Source organism: Cervus canadensis, chromosome 10 (assembly GCF_019320065.1).
Source record: "Cervus canadensis isolate Bull #8, Minnesota chromosome 10, ASM1932006v1, whole genome shotgun sequence".
NCBI classification, from domain to species: Eukaryota; Metazoa; Chordata; class Mammalia; order Artiodactyla; family Cervidae; genus Cervus; species Cervus canadensis.
In genome coordinates, this window is record NC_057395.1 from 64,617,889 (window position 1) to 64,636,067 (window position 18,179).

An 18,179-nucleotide genomic window follows, 5' to 3' on the forward strand; every position below is an offset into this window, starting at 1 on the left:
ACACTGTAATGGCTCAATGATCCTCCTTCTGATGTACAGTCACAAAGTCAATAGTAGCCTAAAGCTATGTCACAATGCCTCACTTCATCACATAGACACTGTATCATCTCACATCATCTCTGAGGAAAGTAAGTACAAGACAATACAATATCTTGAGTGAGACATTTACCCAAGTTTTATTACAGTATATAGTTACAGTTGCTCTATTTTATTATTGTTGTTAATCTCTTAATGTGCCTAATTTATAAGTTAAATTTTACTGTAAGTAAATATAGGAAAAAAACTTTGCAATTATAGGGCATACTATCTGCAGTTTCAAGCATCCACTGGGGTCCTGGAACACATTCCCCCTCAGTTAAGGGGGAAGTACTATAGTTTTCTTGCTTTGGAGTCTCCTTGGAGAACCTTTAATCAGAACTGCTCAGAGGGAGGGGTGTTGAGAGCTGTGTCTGGCTGGCTTCTTCCCTTCTGCTGAGTTACATCCTTATGGAACCCCTAAGAACTCTTTACATAGCAAGGCATCCTCCTTTGACATGGACCTAGAGTGGTACCCAAGGTCACATGGCACCGAGCACTGTGCCTGGCATCAGGAACAGGCTTAGTAAGTTTTTGGTGAATGAACCAGTAACTTAAGAACTAGATATAGCACAGGGAACTCTTCAATACTACATAATGACCTATATGGGAAAAGTAAGAAAGAGTATGTGTGTTTGTGTATGTGTATATATATACATATACATATATATATATAACTGATTCACTATGCTGTATTGCAGAAACTAACACAACATTGTAAATCCACTATACTCAAAACAGAAACAAACACAAAAAAACACCCAAAACTAGAAACCAAAACAGGGCTCCTAATTCCCAGTCCTCCATTATATCGCCTCTACTACAACCACCAGTCACACCGTCTCCTCTGAGGGCAACCTGAGGAGATTTTTCCAGATGATTACATTAAGCAAGCAAAATGTACAAGATATATTCCCTTCCTTGAAAGAGTTTATAATATAACCTATTATTTCTTTAGTGTTAAATATCACTGATTAAAAGCAAGATACTCGTTAACTAAAGTAGGGCAAAAGGAAGAATACTACCAAACATCTCTAAGGCTCCGACTATCTATAACATTCACCTAGTACAATTCCTGAACCAAACTTGGGGGGAGAAAAAACTAGTAGTACCTGGGCACAGCCTTTTACTAATTATTGTGTTAGTTAACATTTACTGAATGCTACATGGGTTCTAGTTGACCCTCCACTCCTATCTTTATGTTCTTGGTTGGATTATTAAGCCCCTCCATGCCTGAATTCCTCATCTATAATGAAAAAATAAATAAATAAAAGAGGCAATCTCAAGTTGCAGTGTGTATGCATATAGAATGCTCAGATCTTATTCTTTTTCTGTGCTCTATTTTGTATGGTAATTGGAGATACAAAGACACTTCTTAATTCTTATAAACAAAATTTCCAAAACACCAAGGACTTCCCTGGTGGTCCAGTGGTTAAGAATCCACCTTCCAATGCAGGGGACTTGGGACTGATCCCTGATTAGGGAACTAGGATCCCAGATGCCACGTGGACCGCATGCCACAGCTATAAGTCCATGTGCTCTGGAGCCCGCATGCCGCAAAGGAGAACCAATGCAGCCACAAATAAATACGTTTTAAAAATGTAATACAGTGTACTAAATAAAATGGGGGGGAGGGGAGGTACAATCACCTTTGGAGAGAGGTGTTCTCTCCCCATTTCACAGGAAGGAAATTGAGGGTAAGGATGAAGATTCACTCCAAAGTACACTCTTTCCACTATATTATTCAGCTTCTGAAAGAGTGGCAATTAACACCACTCCTCTGATTTTTAAAAGCTTCCTTGGGGCTGTCCAGTTTCCCTTCATGCTCTCCTCTGGACAACATTATCTTTTTTTTTTTTTTTTTGACAACATTATCTTATTCCTAAGGCTTTAATAACTAGGTATTGGTAACTTCCAAATTTTATTCCCATCTAGGTTTCCCTACCCAGTTTTCTATCAGTATATCCAACAATCTAGTTGAAATCTGTTTGGTATGCCAAATTTAACTGTGAACTTTCCCACCTAATTAACTGCTCATTATCTACTCAGTTGGGAGTTTTTACCCTCCTCCATCCACTGTTCTTTTTTTTTAGGCTCTTAGTTGCAGCAAGTGGGATCTAGTTCCCTGACTAGGGATCAAACCTGGGCCCTCTGCATTGGGAGCTTGGAGTCTTAGCCACTGGACTCTCAGGGAAGTCCCCCATCCACTGTTCTTTAACCTGTTAATCTAACTCTTATAGCATCCCTGTGCTATAGATTCTATCATTCTCCCAATCTTATAAATAAGAGGTTAGATGACTTTTTCTCAGTAAGTAGCAGTTAGACTTTTAACATGGAGGTGACATGCCTGCTGTGTTCCAGACACTATGAATGACGCCCCCTACTCATCCACTGCTAACTCCCAGCCCAAGCAGTCACTCCGCACCTGACCACTGCAGACTGTTAAGAGCACAACTGGTCTCTAATAGCCACACCTACTTGCTTCTAACTGCTCTCCAAACAGCAACTGGAGTGATGTTTTGAAAATAAAGTTCTTCAAAAGGGAGGGGACATATGTATACCTATGCATAGATGGTATACATGGCTGATTCATGTTGCTTTATGGGAGAAACCAACACAATATTGTAAAGCAATTATCCTCCAATTAAAAATAAATTTAAAAAAAAAGAAAAGAAAGTTCTGATCCCATCCATCTCTCAAAACCTTTCAATAACTTTCAGTTATCTTTGTCTCAGGTGGTTCTTATACTGGCACTTAGCATTCCTGCTTAACCAATCTATTTTTAATTTTTAGTATCCCAGAATGTTTTATTCTTTCTCCTCAGGCCTTTTAAAATGTGGCTCTTTTTACCTCAAATAACTGCCCTATTTAACTCCTTTCTCCTTCCCAAGTCAACTGAAACATTACTTCTGTAGAAAAGAGGTTTTTTCTTGTTCCCTGTGCCCAACAGACTGTGAAAATCATGAAAAGAGGTCCTAAGACTGTTTTTGTTCTTTGCTCTCTTCCCAGTTCCTAGAACTGTGCATGGCATATAGCAGGAGCTAAGTAAATATATGAAAGAATGAAGAATGTGGGACTTCTCTGGTGGTCCAGGGGCTAAGGCTCAGTGCTTCCAAGGCAGGAGGCCCTGGATTTGATCCCTAGAACTGGATCCCATAGGCTGCAATTAAGAGTTCACATGTTGCAACTAAGAAAAAAAATATCCTGAAGGTCACATCGAAGATCAAAGATCTCATGTGCAGCAACTCAGACCCAGCACAGCCAAATTAACTAATAAATAAAAAAAAATTTTTAAAAACCCTTAAGGAACACAGGGAAAAGCTAGGAAATATCACCTCTTACTAACTGGTGCATAGTCCAAGCTTTAAGACTTAAGATAATGACTGGGTATTTAAGTGAAGTGGGTTCTGTTCTATCAGGAGGATCAGAAAATAAGAGATACTGACAATAAATTAGTTGGTGTTTTATTGGTTGTTAACACTGTCCACGCTACTGTTCACTTCTGGGTCCTGACAAAGAATCCTATTTTCTGCTAAGCCTTCCCCGCCTTTTCATTTTCTCCTGTCCTCTTAAAAGGACAAGAGAAAGCTTTTAAGAACATGCAATCTTATAATGCACATCATTAACAAATACAGAGAACAATGAAAAAGAGATACTTAACCCCTTCTTGCCATGAATCTAGAATTTAGGATGTCAACTCAACATTAGAAGCTAAAGCAGACTATATTGGACTTCCCTGGCAATCCAGTGGTTAGGACTCCACACTTCCACCACAGGGGGCATGGGTTCGATCCCTGGTTGGGGAACTAAGATCTCGCATGCCACATGGTGTAGCACGCCCCTCCAAAAAAGCTAAAACACATTACAGACATCAGGATATACAGAATGAGTGTTATTATTTTCAACATGGGAATCTTGTGAGGAGATATATGTATCCATACAATGCAAACAATGCTCACAACTCCTCTACCTAACATCACCCTTAAAGTCATAGGAGAAAATCAGTCTCATTCTGTTTACAACCAGAATGACCCCTAAAATGCTTACTGGATTTGGTCCTGAATGACTTTAGGTTGTTTCAAAACCTCAAAAACATCTTCAGAGTAAGAAGATTTCTAATCACAAAGGATATTTCAAAGAATGGGCCACTAGTTCTGGAGGTCATTCCAAAGCAAAGTCTCAAGCATTTTGCCCGTTCTTGGAAACAGCTTGTATATGACATTCTTTCAAATGCATAAATTCCATTTTAAGAAAAAACATCAGAGTGCTTTACAGTCAGCCAGTTATCTTCAAAGGCAACAGGGCAGATGTCACAGCTCAGCCTGCTGTGCACTGGGGCACTCTTGCGGTTTCTCTCCTCTAGAGCACCTTGTGGCAGAAAAGCTGCATACGGTCACTGACAAGATTTAGAGCAATATGTGCTAGGTTGCTTCTGTAACTGAAGCTTGAGCAGTTTTCGAGCTGGTGAAGGATCTAACTGTTGAGTGCTTCTCTTCCCTGCAGAAAAAAGGAGCCAAAAAATACATTTCAATTGAATTCAAATACCACTATTGAAAACTTACTGTGTGAATACTGTGCCAGACCCTGAAGGGTATTTGAAGGACAACTTAAGAGCACATGTGCCCTCAAGGAGATGGCTCTCTGGTAGGAAAGCCAGCTGCAACTACAACCACAATACGATCTGATGGGGACTTCCCCAGTGGTCCAGTGACTAAGAATCTGCGCCCCAGTGCAGGGGGCCCGGTTCAATCCCTGGTCAGAGAACCAGATCACAAATGCAACTAAGAGTTCACAACCTGCAACTAAAGATCCCCACATGCTGCAACTAACACCCAGCAGAGCCAAATAAATAAATATTATTTTTTAAAAAAGTAATGTCAGTGTCACTTGGTAGATTCTTGAAGAATGAAAAGAGAAAAAAGGCAGTGGATAGATATTTCTTGTCCTGGATCTACCCAAACAACACAGTTTGTCAGTTTGTGGAGATTTAATTCTACTGTGCTCCTGTATAAAAATTTCCAATTAACTTTGAGTACCCACAATAGTAATTGTTATTGTGAGGGGGAAATAAAAGCCAGCAGATACAGGCCTTACCCTTGGAGACCACTGTTTGTATCCACACAATGCAAACAATGCTCACAACTCCTCTACCTAAAACCACCCTCAAAGTCACAGGAGAAAATCAGCCCCATTCCCGTTACAATCGGAATGACCCCTAAAGTGTTTTGAAGGGCAGTGTACATCCGAAGGGCTATTAGATGTAAAACAGTGCAAGCTCTGGTCCCCTTAAGACAGGCTTACCGAGCTGTACTGACACCTCCTGGAGGCACTGGGTACTTTCGGCCATAAAGGCGTGCAGCTGCTTCACGGATCCTTGCAGTTCGTCCATCTGCAGACAACAGACAACTAAGAACTGGAAGGGTGCACGGCTTCTGCATGGCTCCTCGAACACACCAGGTGAGCTCCTGCTCAGGAGCTTTGCTTCTGCTGTTCTTTCAACCTGGAATGCTTATGCCAGACATTTTGTTTGCCCTTTCACATCCATACTCCACTCCCCTCCACACTGCTCTACTCCTGAGCAGACTGACCTGCACAACCTCAACAGAACCCCAGGTCCTCTGGCTTCTGGGTGGGCTTGGCCAAGAGGCTAAAAGTGAGCTGAATTAGCTCAGGATATTTTTACCTGGGCCTGCTCCTGGAAGGGTCATCTGGAGTTAGTAGTGCCTCTCAACTAGACCATGGCTCTTTCAGAGAAGCCCACTATACAACTCCCTGCCAGGTACCACAGTAACTGTTTCACCCTCCAGCTGAGGAGCAGAATAGCTCAGCTGCCTCTAAGCCCCAGATCACTTCACTTCACTTTTGAATTCCTGATACCCACATCTTTATACTCAGCCCCTTTGTAAACACACTCGCCTTACCCTGTATCAAATGCCACCTGCTTCCTGTTCATACTGGGCTGACCAAAAAGTTTGTTTGGGTTTTTGTAAGCTCTTATATAACCTGAACAAACTTTTTGGCTAACCTAGTCCTTGGATTGAGGGACTTCCCTGGTGGTCCAGTAGATAAGACTCTGTACTTCTAATTTATGAGATGCAGGTTCAATCCCTAGTCAGGGAACTAAGATCCCACACACTGTGCGGTGCAACCAAAATAAAGTAAGAGAAACAAATAAAAAAGTCCAACTTGAGACCTCATGCCATTAGGTTCAAGATGGTATTTTGGCAAATAATAATAATAATAATAATAATTGGGGTTGACATTTTTCAAAATGTCCTCAAGGCTCACTTCACCATTTCTTTCAAGTCTTTATTAAGGTGGCACCTAAAAGGGCCTTCAACCCTTCTATATAGCAAACTGAAGCCCTCCCTGCACATTCTCTTCCTCCACCTGACTTATTAGCATTTATCACCATTTACTTGTTTATTTTCTTTCACTGTCTCTCCATGTTTTCCCAAAGTGAAAATACTTATCTAATTACACATACTCTCCAGCTCTTTTAACAAGGATGAGAAGGTATCAAAGCTGGGTAACTCAGCCAAAGAAACATGACCTAACTCACCACCAACTCCATACAATCGAAGAGTTTAGTCTGGTTCTGCAATATCTTCTGGTAGTCAGGTTTTGTATTAAGGACTTCACTCTGGGAAGACCCAACATACATTCTAGGTCCCACTTCAACTTCAGTATTTTTGGTTTCAGCTGATCCTCTAAAATAAAAATAAAACAAAAAAGCTTTCAAATAATTTTACAATCATTTTCTGTGGGGAAATAGCAAAGATTTACCTAGGGAAAACACTTCCTAAAAGGCTTTACTAACTTGAATCAATATTCTTTCACCCCACAGTGAGCACAGGCTCTCTTACTAATAGGAGATTCTGAGATAATTATCTAGTGTTAATGTTTTTATACCTCTGGACTACAGGAAATGCTAGGTTAGTTGACTCCATCTAACAGTAAGGTCCATTTACTCCTGGGGTAAAGCCTGAAGTTAACATCTATGATCTTTTACCAAAAAGATGCTGGCCCACTTCAATTATCTAAAATAACTCAATATAATGGAGTTTATGAAAACTGCTGGTGACTCTTTAGTCCTAACAACCCAATGAGGTAGGTAGTAATATTATCCCATTTTCAAATGAGGAACTTCAGATTAAGTGGACTGTCCAAGGTCACAGCACTAAGGAGTAGTTAGGATTTGAACAGAGACAGTCTGCTTCCAGAAGCTTTCCTCTTAACTATAAACTATGGCCTGTTTATACTGGAAACTGCCATCTTACGCATATGTGTCTTCATACATAGAACATTTAAAGGGTGAAGAAAGTAATAAGCATCAATGCTTGGATTAGGGAAGTTTCTCATACTGTGCTCCTCAAGGTGCCTCTCTACTAAGAGGCCACTTTGGCAATTACTATTTTGGCTAAAGTTTCATAGTTATGTTTCTAGCCAAGGTTCTGTTTGGGGGAAAAAAACTTAAAATCACTGGTTTGGACAGTAAAATGAAACCAAAATCTAGCACTTTCCCATTTTATTATGCCTTCGAGACCCAAAGATCTTTGCTCTCCTGTAGACCCACTTCCATCACCTCTTTCACCCCTGTGTCTCCATGAGGGCCCTGGCTGTGGTTCCCTCCCACAGTCGCAGCTCAAAGGCCATGTGCTCACTGAAGTCCCTTGATACCGTTCCTGGCCCAGCCCCAGGTTGCCAGGTACAGGGCAGAGACATGCCTGTCTCCCCCAGAATGTGGAATAGCAGCCAAGGGCACAGAACAGAGGCAATTCTGTTCTTTGACTGAAAATAATGACAACTCTTCCTTCCCAACCCCCTCACCCTCCATTTTCAGTCACACTGTTCATATGTACTCTACAGAGATTTGATGAGTTGACTGGCCTGTAAGACTGGATTCATCATTCAGTTTGTGCTAACAGAACTGAAACCAAATCAAAAGTCACAAGGTAAAACCGTCCTATTTCCTGTCATAGATCTAACCTTGATAGGATCTCTTCAGCCTCTTCCTGGTAGCGCAGCAAGAGCTGATCCCAACTCTGACGTTCTAAAGAAAACCTACAGAAGCAGGAAAAAATTCAGTTAACTTTTGATCATCTCATTCTGAATCACTCAGGGCAAGCATATATTAGGTGTCTACTCTTGTTCTAAGATGTGAATAAAAAGGTCATAAAAAAAAGATTAGAAAGCACAACCAAGTCAGAGGATATTAACTTAATCAAATAAACATGAGTCTTTACATCAAATCCACATCCTTAGTCTCTAGACTCCATTCTATGAAACTGGCCATCAATACAGTCCATAAACCACTCCAGTGTTTTTGCTGAGAAATCCCATGGTCAGAGGAGCCTGGTAGGCTACAGTCCATGAGGTCAAAAAAGAGTTGGACACAATTTAGTGACAAAACAACAACAGTACATAAAATCCCAGTGTGCAGCTTTCTACCTCCCAGTGTGGATACAGCAGTACTGACACTGAAAAGGATGTTTACTATTCATTTTTCCTGGGTTTAGTTATTTTTCCCAGACAAATTTAGATTTTCCAACAAAAGTTCACTCATTTTCACTTACTTTGTTATATATTCCTTCATCTCAGCCACTGATGTTTCCAGAGCCAAATCTGATACTTTTCTAGAACAGACAGGATTATGAGATTAACAGAAGTCTTCCAAGAGTGTTTGATTTTAGTACTGGATGTCTCACATAATTTTAACAGCAATAAAACATGTTCAGAATTTATCTTTCAACGAATACTTAGTCTTGGGACTCTAATTCACTTTTGCACTAGGTATTAGCTTTCTCAGTGGTCTCTTCATTGTCTGTTTTCCTCATCACACGTGAACAGATTAACCTCTCTTCAAATATTCCTTTTGTATTTTTCATTTCTTAAAAATTCTGCGACTCTCCACTGCATTCAGAAGAAAAGCCAAAACTCCTTAACCTGGCACTTAAGGTTCTCTGTGTTCTGGCTCTGTCCAACTCATTAACTTTGATTCCTACTGTTACCCTTTATCTATTCTATCCATATAATGCCACAAAGTTTTGTTCACACCATCTTTTTTTATTTAGCTTCTTGCCTTCCCACTAATCAAAACCTTAATAGCTTTTTCATACAACTGTCTTTGCATTTAAGTTGAAGCTTTCAGTTGGATATGTTCTACTTAAACCAATAGCTTGGCTCAGTAAGGTGATTAATTCTAATGGAAAAGCAGGAGGCATTGAAAATGCCAAAATTTTGCAGATGTACTTGGTATTCTACCTGGCAAAGCAAATCAGCAGTGTCACCTTTTATGTTTTTCTATCAAAGCCTGTGACAAACAGCCTCTATCACCTCTAGCTGCAATATAGCAGCCTCTGGTTTAAATATACTGCGTTAAAAGAGAAGCAATGTCGAGCTAACATAGTTTTCATTTCCTGAATAGCCATGTTAATTCTAAGGATCCATGGAAAGGCAGACCTTTGTGAAGTCAAAAGTGTAACATCAAGTCACATAATTTGTTGCAGGATGGGGGGAGGGGCTCACTGTTGCCCCTGCTGAGGGACTATCAGTTGGGGGGCGGGGGGGGGGGGGGGCAGCTGTTAAATTTCTCTTACTATTCTTGCTGGCCAACAGCTAATAACATGACTTTATCTACAAATGGCACAGCTAGCAAAAATATGAATGTTTTTCGTCTCACCTTCACATATTTGGTTCCTCCTCACCATCCAGGTCTTACAGGTCTCAGTGCAAATGTCAAATCATTAGAGGACTTCTCGGACCACTCCAGCTTAAGTTGCCCACTCCCTCAAGTCACTATCATATTACCTGCCCAACTGATTATCACTGAAATCATTCAGATTATATTTGAAGTCATTATTTTCTAAGTCTTTGTCTGTCTCTCCTACTACAATGAATAAGAAGAAAGATCTTGTTTGATTACTTATCACTGTATCTCCAGCTTCCAGAAGAGCATGGTACATAGAAGATGCTGGATAAACATTTGATGAGTGAATGAACAACTGTCTAATTAAGTCTTATTTCTCCAAAGAAGCCATACAGATTGCCCATAGGCACATGAAGATGCTCAACATCACTATTAGAGAAATGCAAATCAAAACTATAATGAAGGGCTTCACTGATGTCTCAGTGCTAAAGAGTCCGCCTGCCAATGCAGGACACACGGGTTCAATCCCTGATCCAGGAATATCCCACATGCCTCGGAGCAATTAAGCCCACGGGCCACAACTACTGAGCCTGTGCTCCAGAGCCCGAGAGCAGGAACTACCAAGCCCACGTACTGCAACTACTGAAGCCTATGCACCCAGAGCGGCCACCACAATGAGAAGCCCATGTACCGTGACTAGACAGTAACCCTTGCTCACTGCAACTAGAGAAAAACTCATGCAGCAACAAAGACGCAGCACAGCCAAACATTAAATAAACAAATAAAATTATATATAAAAACTACAATGAGGTATCACCTTACACCCATCAAAAATGGCCATCATGAAAAAGCCTACTGATAATAAATGCTGGACAGTGTGCAGAGAAAATGGAAACGTTCTTAACACTGGAAATGTAAATTGGTGCAGTCACTATGGAAAACCGTATGGAAGTTCCTTAAAAAACTAAAAATAGAGTTACCATATGACCCAGCAACCTAACTCCTGGCCATATATTTGGAAAAGACAAAAACTAATTCAAAAAGATACATGTACCCCAACACTCACAGCAGCACTATTTACAATAGCCAAGACAGAGAAGCAACCTAAATGTCCATCAACAGATGAACAGATAAGATGTGATGTATGTGTACATAAACACACCCACCCCCCCACAGGAATATTACTCAGCCATAAAAAAGAATGAAATAATGCCATTTGCAACAACATGGATGGACCATTATCATACTAACAGATTAAGTCAGACAAAGAAAGACAAATTCCATACATCACTTATCTGCAGGATCTAAAATATGACACAAATAAAGTATACACAAACACACACATATATACATATATACACATATACCTGAATCACTTTGACGTGCACTAGAAATTAACACAACACTGTAAATCAACTATACTTCAATTTAAAAAATTAAAAAAAATAAAAAGTCCTAATTCAGTTATAATTTTGGACAGAAAGGGAACTGTTCTTACCCTTCTGAATCTTCAAAACATTTTTGTAGTGTTCCATTACTTTCCAGTCTGTCTGCAAAATGTTTCAATTCTTCAGAAAGGGAAGATGCTACAGAGAACAACATTATATGTTATAAAATAAAGGGAATAATACTTTTCACAGTGAGCTGCTGACAAAGATGTAACATAGGTAAAGTGGCCTCAGCTCTAGGGTCACCTGTTACATTCTGGCCCTCTCACCCATTCAAAAAAGTGTTATAAATATGCAGGAAGATTTTATCTTTTTTCTTTGGGTAGGTATAGATAAAATGGAAGACAACTCCTCTTTATAACATTTATAATAGTGTTTTTCACATGACTGATGAAGAAGCAGTTTAAAAGATGTGTCAGAATGATGTTTCTGGATTGATAATTCACTCTTTCAAGAGATCTGATCTGCTGGCATTGGGTGAAAGAACATATTACAGAAGTCAGAAATGCTAGCAGCAAATAAAAAAACGATGGGCATAAGGTAAAAACAGGTCTCTGCTTAGACTTAAAAAGAATTCGCAATTCAATTCAGGTGAAGAATGCAGAGGGGAAAAGATATGCTAAATAGCTATCAAAATAACCTGGACATGTCTACCCTAATTATGGTGATAGTAGAGTTCTGAGATAAACAGCTTTAACCTGGCAAGTAAGTCTGACTTCATGTATATTCTAGGTCTTTTATTTCTGACCTGGATGATTGTAAAATTACACTGTAAGGAGAAAAGCTACTTCCTAGAAAGCTGAAAATCGGCTCCTGGGGAAGAATATTTGCAACTTATGTCACAGGCTAAAGCTAATTTCCTTAACACATAAAGAGTGCCTGCAAAACCAATACAAAAGAGTCAGTTCCTCAATTTTAAAAAATGAACAAAGGATATGTATGGACAGATAATACATAGAAAATAAAGTACAAATGGCTCTCCGCTAAAAATATGAAAAAATATTATCCTCTTCAAAAGAAAAACAGATTAAAATCCCAAAAAAGAACTTTAAATACCTACTAAATAATAAAAAAATCTAAACTTTTATAGTATACTTACACTAGTTAATTCTAACATATCTTATTTTTACTTGAATGTATGCTAAAAGGCTTGTATAAAAAGGTATTCATTATCCATTCACTGTAATAACAAAAGACTGAAAATATAAACCCAAAAGTCCATCAATAAAGAACCGTTTAAATCAAATATAGTACATTTATAAAATAGAGTATCATGTAGCTGCTAAAATGTCAAGAGAGCCTTATCAGTATGATAAAGAACTCTCTGCAAGATAAATTAAGGTTTAAAAAAACAACAAACAAGATTAAGAACAGTGTGTACAAAGAATTATTCATTTGATTTTAATGGATAAATGTTTAGAAATGCAGTAAATCTGCAAAGATACAAAAGAAGCTGGTGGCTATGGTTGCCTCTGGGAGGAGAGGAACTGAGACTGGGGGTCATGGGGCAAGAGAGGCTTACTTTTAGACCTTCTAAACTTTGTAAGCACATATTCGTATCTTTTTTAATGCAGTTCCCCCCAAAAAAGGAGGAGGCCTGGTTGTGTAAGGTAGCAGGTCCTGTAAACAGGGACCCCGAGAGAGAGGTTTCAACCAACTCTAATAGAAGGTACAGACCAAGGTCAAAGCTCGAGTGTCTGGTCTTAGCAACTTACCTTTGGCTCTAAAACTTTCAAGACTGAAGCCCTCAGTTCCCCTTAGGAAAGGTTCAAGTTTCTGAACAGAGAACTAAATAAAGAAAAGCATTTTCAGTACAACCACCAAGATTTGCCAGGCCAGTCCTGAATTCATGTAATCTTAGGACATTTAATAAATGTGAGTAAGCATGATTTAACTCTACACCTAAGATTTTTCATATAAACAAAACAAGAAAATAAAAAGGTAAGGATAAAAGTCTTTGTTGTCTAGACTACGTGATGTGATTTTTGATTCATGGGGGAAAATGGTCATTTAATTCACACAAATGACTTGCTTATCTAAACTGATGCAATCACCAGTTAGTCATATAATTCCAACTTAGAGAGCAGCCAGATCTCAAATGTCTGCTTAAACTTAGATATGACCTCCACCCACCTTAAAGTCCCATCATTTGCTGCTAATGAGCAAATACACTAGACAGGGGCACTCTCTTAACTGCTCAGTCAGCCTCAGCAACATCTATGGGACTGCTGGAGCCTGATCCAGAGACAAAGCTTCTGGGATTAAATCTGGCTTTTAAATTAATCTCACTAGAGAGAAATACCTTTTACTCTTTACTGATAAATCACACAGTGTCTTTGGGGATGTCACAATAACAGTTTAAAAAAAAAAAAAAGGAAAGAAAAAGAAAACACTCCCAATCCTGAGACTCTCGACTCTCACCTGGAAACTGGAAAGGAGGAGAGAGCTCAGCCGTTTGCTTTCTGTTAGGTCAACACTGATGGATCTGCAGAGCTCTAACATAAAATATTACCACATTCAAAGAGATGGACACTTATACAGTTAGCAAAATAAAAAGAAAAACAAACTGAAGAATTCCCTCCCTCTTGATGCAGTCCAACTTAAGGTAAGAAAACCCAAGCAGTCTTCTCTAATCTGTCTTCTTACATCTAACTTGTTCAAGATCACTAGAGAATGAAATTTACCTATATGTGTATCCTAAATTTAAAAAATTAAAAGAACCTTTTGTGTATTACCTTAAAATCTTGTCTTGCTAAATAAAACAGATTAAAAAAAATTCTCCTTGTGTTTTATATTCACCATTTGAAGAAAGGAGATGGGAATATTTCAGAATTTTTATGATAGCCATTGCAGTGTGCTTTAAATACAGTGTCTTAAGAATCTTCTTATAAACTATGAGTTCTACTTTACAGATGGGAAAACTGAAGCTCAGAACGGAGATACTTGTTTGAAGCCAGAGACAATAACATTAATAGTAAATTTGTTTAACACAGACTATCTAAAAGGGCATTTTATTAAATTCTAACTTTCACCCTCACTTGAGGCAAGTGACTTACCAGCTTAACCATTTAACAAAGGTTAAGTGCTGGGCAACTTGCCCAAGGTCACACAGTGCATCAGCCTGAACTAAACAGACATTTTACATAATTATGCCACTGAATCCTCAAACAGCTATCAATAAAAGATGTAGATGCTGTTTTTCTCAATTATGTCCATTTAAAAACATCAATTCTTATACAGAAAAGGAAATCTGCTTTGAGAATTAGGAGAAATACATGTCTTTTCGCCCTCCAGCCTCAGCTGGCTGTTTTTAAGTTCTTTTGCGCCCTCTCTTGATTACTACTTCTCACTTTTAGTCATGAAAAACAAGATACCTTCTGCCTATAACCAAAGAAACCTGGGAAGTGGCCGGGAATAACCAGAAAATAACAAATCTTATATGTCAGTAATTTTTTATTACACAGAATTTTAGGTCCACATGCTCTGGAACACAGATGAACGTAATAAGGGTAACCTTAGGAAACTGAAATTTCTTGGCACGTCTATGGAGGAAGTATACAAGCATTACCATGGTAGCAACTTTCTGATATGCTACATGGCTGTTTTTAGATAGATTTCCTTCTAAACATCAGAACTTCAGGAAGTGAAGTAATATCTTTAATTACGGTAACTTAACACGAGCTATATTTATTATGTGCCAAGTGCTGTGTTATGTATCAACTCATTTAATTCTCAGTCTTGTAAAATAGGTATTATTTCGCCCCATTTACTGACGAGGACCATAAAGCAAAAGAGGCTAAGTAAGCTGTCCAAGGTCACACAGCTAGTAAGCTCTTCCTGAAATGTGCTACTTTCCACATTAAATCTTGTACTTCAGTGCTTCCTGAGATGCTATTATTATAAATTCACACAAAATCACATTCAAATACACCATGTCTCAAAACTAGGTTTTTACCCTAAATATTTTTATGGGTTCCTCCGCCTGAGATAGTTTCAGTTATAAAACCTAAAATCAGGTAGCAGCCCATCCACCTTCTATTCTACTTTAGGATATGAGGAAGAAAGCCAGAGGAAATCTTTACTTCTAGCCAATGTGAATGCTGAACATTCACTTAGCACAGGTGAGAGCTGAACAATTGTAAATCAGATTTCCTGTCCATGCTATAGATTACAATGGGTAGCTAATAACATGATATAAACAGCATTGATACTGAATACTTACTAGGTGTTTGACATTAGTACTTATAATCTGAGAATACTCCTATAGATGAGGAAACTGAAGCTCAGAGAGGTGAAGTCATCTGTTCAGTCACATAGCTAGTAGTAAGTAGCCAAGTCAAGCTTAACTTTCTGCCATACCTCACTGCCTCTTATCTGAGCTGGAGCTCCAGTTTTATGTACATAGCACCCCACCTGTGATGCCCTGATGAAAGGGAGGCAGTGACTTCCGCCGGTTCGTTTCTTTCATACTTGCTCGCCGCCAGGACTGCCTCCTATCTTGATGACAGGCAGACTGCTCTTGTGGGGACAAATGAAGGGACCTGGATTCAAGTCCTTCCTGGTGGCTGAGATCACCACTGTCCCCTTTTTGGGGGCTACAGCCACGGTGAATTCGTTTCTTTGAAACACGTTCAGTCATCTCCAGGGAGGCGGACGATTTATTACACACGTCCACAGGGTTGGGATCTGATTCCAGTTGACGATCATGAGTCTTAGATGCCACTGGTTCCTCTTCTAGCACTTGTCATAAAAAAGTCAAAATACAGAATCAAACCCATCACAACTAAGAATCTGTGCAAAAAAAGTGGCAAAAGGAAACATATGCCCCAGGTCATGGAAACATTAAGGAAGCATCTCTGTAAATATACAAATAAGTGATTTCAAATCCACCAAGAGCCAGGGAGGTATTTAGGTAAAGCTCATGAACCTGAACCCAAGGCAAGAAGGTACCAAACTCCATGACAATACTCACCTACCATCTCCGGTCTAGAAGTCATCCTGAGTGGAGAACCCTGAAATAGGAAAATAAAGTAATCTATTCCCCGTATTTCAGTCCCAGTCTTGCTGGGGCTTTACTCCCCCAGAATCAGCCTTGTGCTTTCTTGTCTCTTTGAACCGCCCCTTTTTGCCCCATGAAATTCTACCTGTCTGACAAGGCCCAGCCCAACCTCACCTCCACACCTCTTCCACAGAACATCAGCAGGGCTCATCACCTCCTGTTCTGAATTTCTACAGAATCTATCACTAGAAATAATCTTTATCTTCCTTAACACATACCCCTTTTAGTTCCCAATTATTTTGTGTTTATAAGGGCTTAACTGCATAATTCAATCAATGGCATTATGATCTACATGGTCTTCAAAACATGAACACTTTATCCTTCACTTATTAATTCTGCAGATTCAAAGGCCTGTCCATTCTACTTCTAACAATCTTTAAAACTCTTCCAATTTCCAGCCATAGTTCAGATCTCATAGTTTCTATCCCTCTCCCCCACTTCCCCCAAGAATCGAACAGCCGCTCGACTAGTTTTTCCTACATGCAGCATTGTTCCTCTCCAATCCATTCTTTAGTTTTTTGGCGACACTGAGCAGCTTGTGGGATTTTAGTTTCCCAGCCAGGGACTGAACTCCAGCCCTTGCAGTGAAAGCTCGGAGTCCCAACTACTGGACAGCTGGGTAATTCCCTCCAATCCATTCTTTAGACAGCAGCACATTCCTACAGTGTACCCAACACCTTCCAGAAGCTAGTCCTAACTAGTACCCATTCTTGCTTTCTCCTGCTATTTCCACTCCATGCACCACTTTTTTTTAAGTTTCTTTTTCAATTGTGCTGAAATATACACAACATAAAATTTACCATCTTAATCATTTTTAAGTGTACAGTTCAGTGACATTAAGTACATCCACATTGCTGGCTACCAACACCATCCACCCAGAAAACTCTTTTCATTTTCCACGCACCACTTCTGAATCTTTGTACACACTGCCTTATAACTTATTCTTCCTTCCCAATCGAGCTCAAGTGTGACGCTTTCATGCCACGTCTCTTTGGCAGAGTTGGCAGCTCCACCCCTGGGCCTCCCTGGCACTGGTTGTAAAGTCTGTTTACATGTCTCCTGGGACCAGACTGTATTCCTAATGCTTGTCACAGACAAGTAACTGGCTGGAAAAGGACAGGGACGTGACCGAGCCTCCCCCTCCACCACCAATAAAAAAAATCCATACGGGGTGAGGAGAGTGCTTAGTAAAGAAAAATAAACATATGTGAAGGGACAACGTGGAAAAGATAAAAGAATAAACGAGGGGTAGCAGGATCAAGGATCTAAATCATCACAGTTACGACTGTATCATTCAGATGAAAATCTGGTTACTTAACAGCAACCACTGACACTTTTAAGTGCTTGTTACATGCCAGGACCTCTGTGTATGTAAAACTGTATGTGTATTACTGCGCCATTTAATCGTTGCCACAGCTCTGGAAGTACCATCAACAGTTTCACGCTGCAGTTAACTGAACTGAGATTCAGAGGGGCAAAAAAACCCCAAAAACTTGTTAGGTAGCCAGCGTGGAGAAGAGGCGAAATTCGAACCCTGGCCTGTGTGACCCACCCCCACCCAGCTTTCAACCTTCCACCAACAGTGACGTCTAGACCGCGGGCTCTGCTGCCCCGGGGTCTCCTCTTACCCGGTGTCGGGGGTGGCGAGGTGTGGGCTGAGCCGCGGTGTCCGACCCCAAAGAGGCTGGTGCGGGGTTGAGGAAGGCCTCGTCCGGGAAAGGGCCTGCGACTTCCTCACCTCAGAGAGACGCCTGTCCAACCTAGAGCCTCCGTCTCCGAAACACAAGGCCGCAGGTCACTCTCTCCGCGACGCCGGGTTACCCCTGGACGCGCTGCACCAAGGCCGTTGCTCCTTCCAACTCTGGGACCACTTCACTGCCTTCCGGCGGCGCCAAAGCCGCCCCTTAGAAAACTCCCGCCGCCCAAGGACGCATGCGCGGCCGGCGGG

The 18,179-nt window shown here is 40.2% G+C and overlaps 1 protein-coding gene across 3 annotated transcripts; it reads right to left on the reverse strand.

Moving 5' to 3' along the window:
- Nucleotides 1–157: 157 nt before the first annotated feature.
- On the reverse strand, nt 158–18,157 carry DSN1 (DSN1 component of MIS12 kinetochore complex). 3 transcript variants are annotated; one of them, XM_043478691.1, is made up of 11 exons: nt 17,860–18,157; nt 16,145–16,184; nt 15,586–15,906; nt 13,594–13,667; nt 12,888–12,960; nt 11,223–11,310; nt 8,652–8,711; nt 8,065–8,139; nt 6,638–6,785; nt 5,377–5,464; nt 158–4,572 (listed from the first exon to the last, which is right to left on the reverse strand). In XM_043478691.1, exons 2-11 carry the CDS (start codon nt 16,167–16,169, stop codon nt 4,469–4,471), a joined length of 1,056 nt encoding a protein of 351 aa, XP_043334626.1. In that variant the 5' UTR covers nt 16,170–16,184; nt 17,860–18,157; the 3' UTR covers nt 158–4,468. The 3 variants fall into 3 exon arrangements, with proteins under 3 accessions (XP_043334626.1, XP_043334625.1, XP_043334628.1); XM_043478690.1 differs by having other exon boundaries at nt 15,586–15,912; XM_043478693.1 differs by having other exon boundaries at nt 15,586–15,963; nt 17,860–18,154.
- Nucleotides 18,158–18,179: the final 22 nt, after the last annotated feature.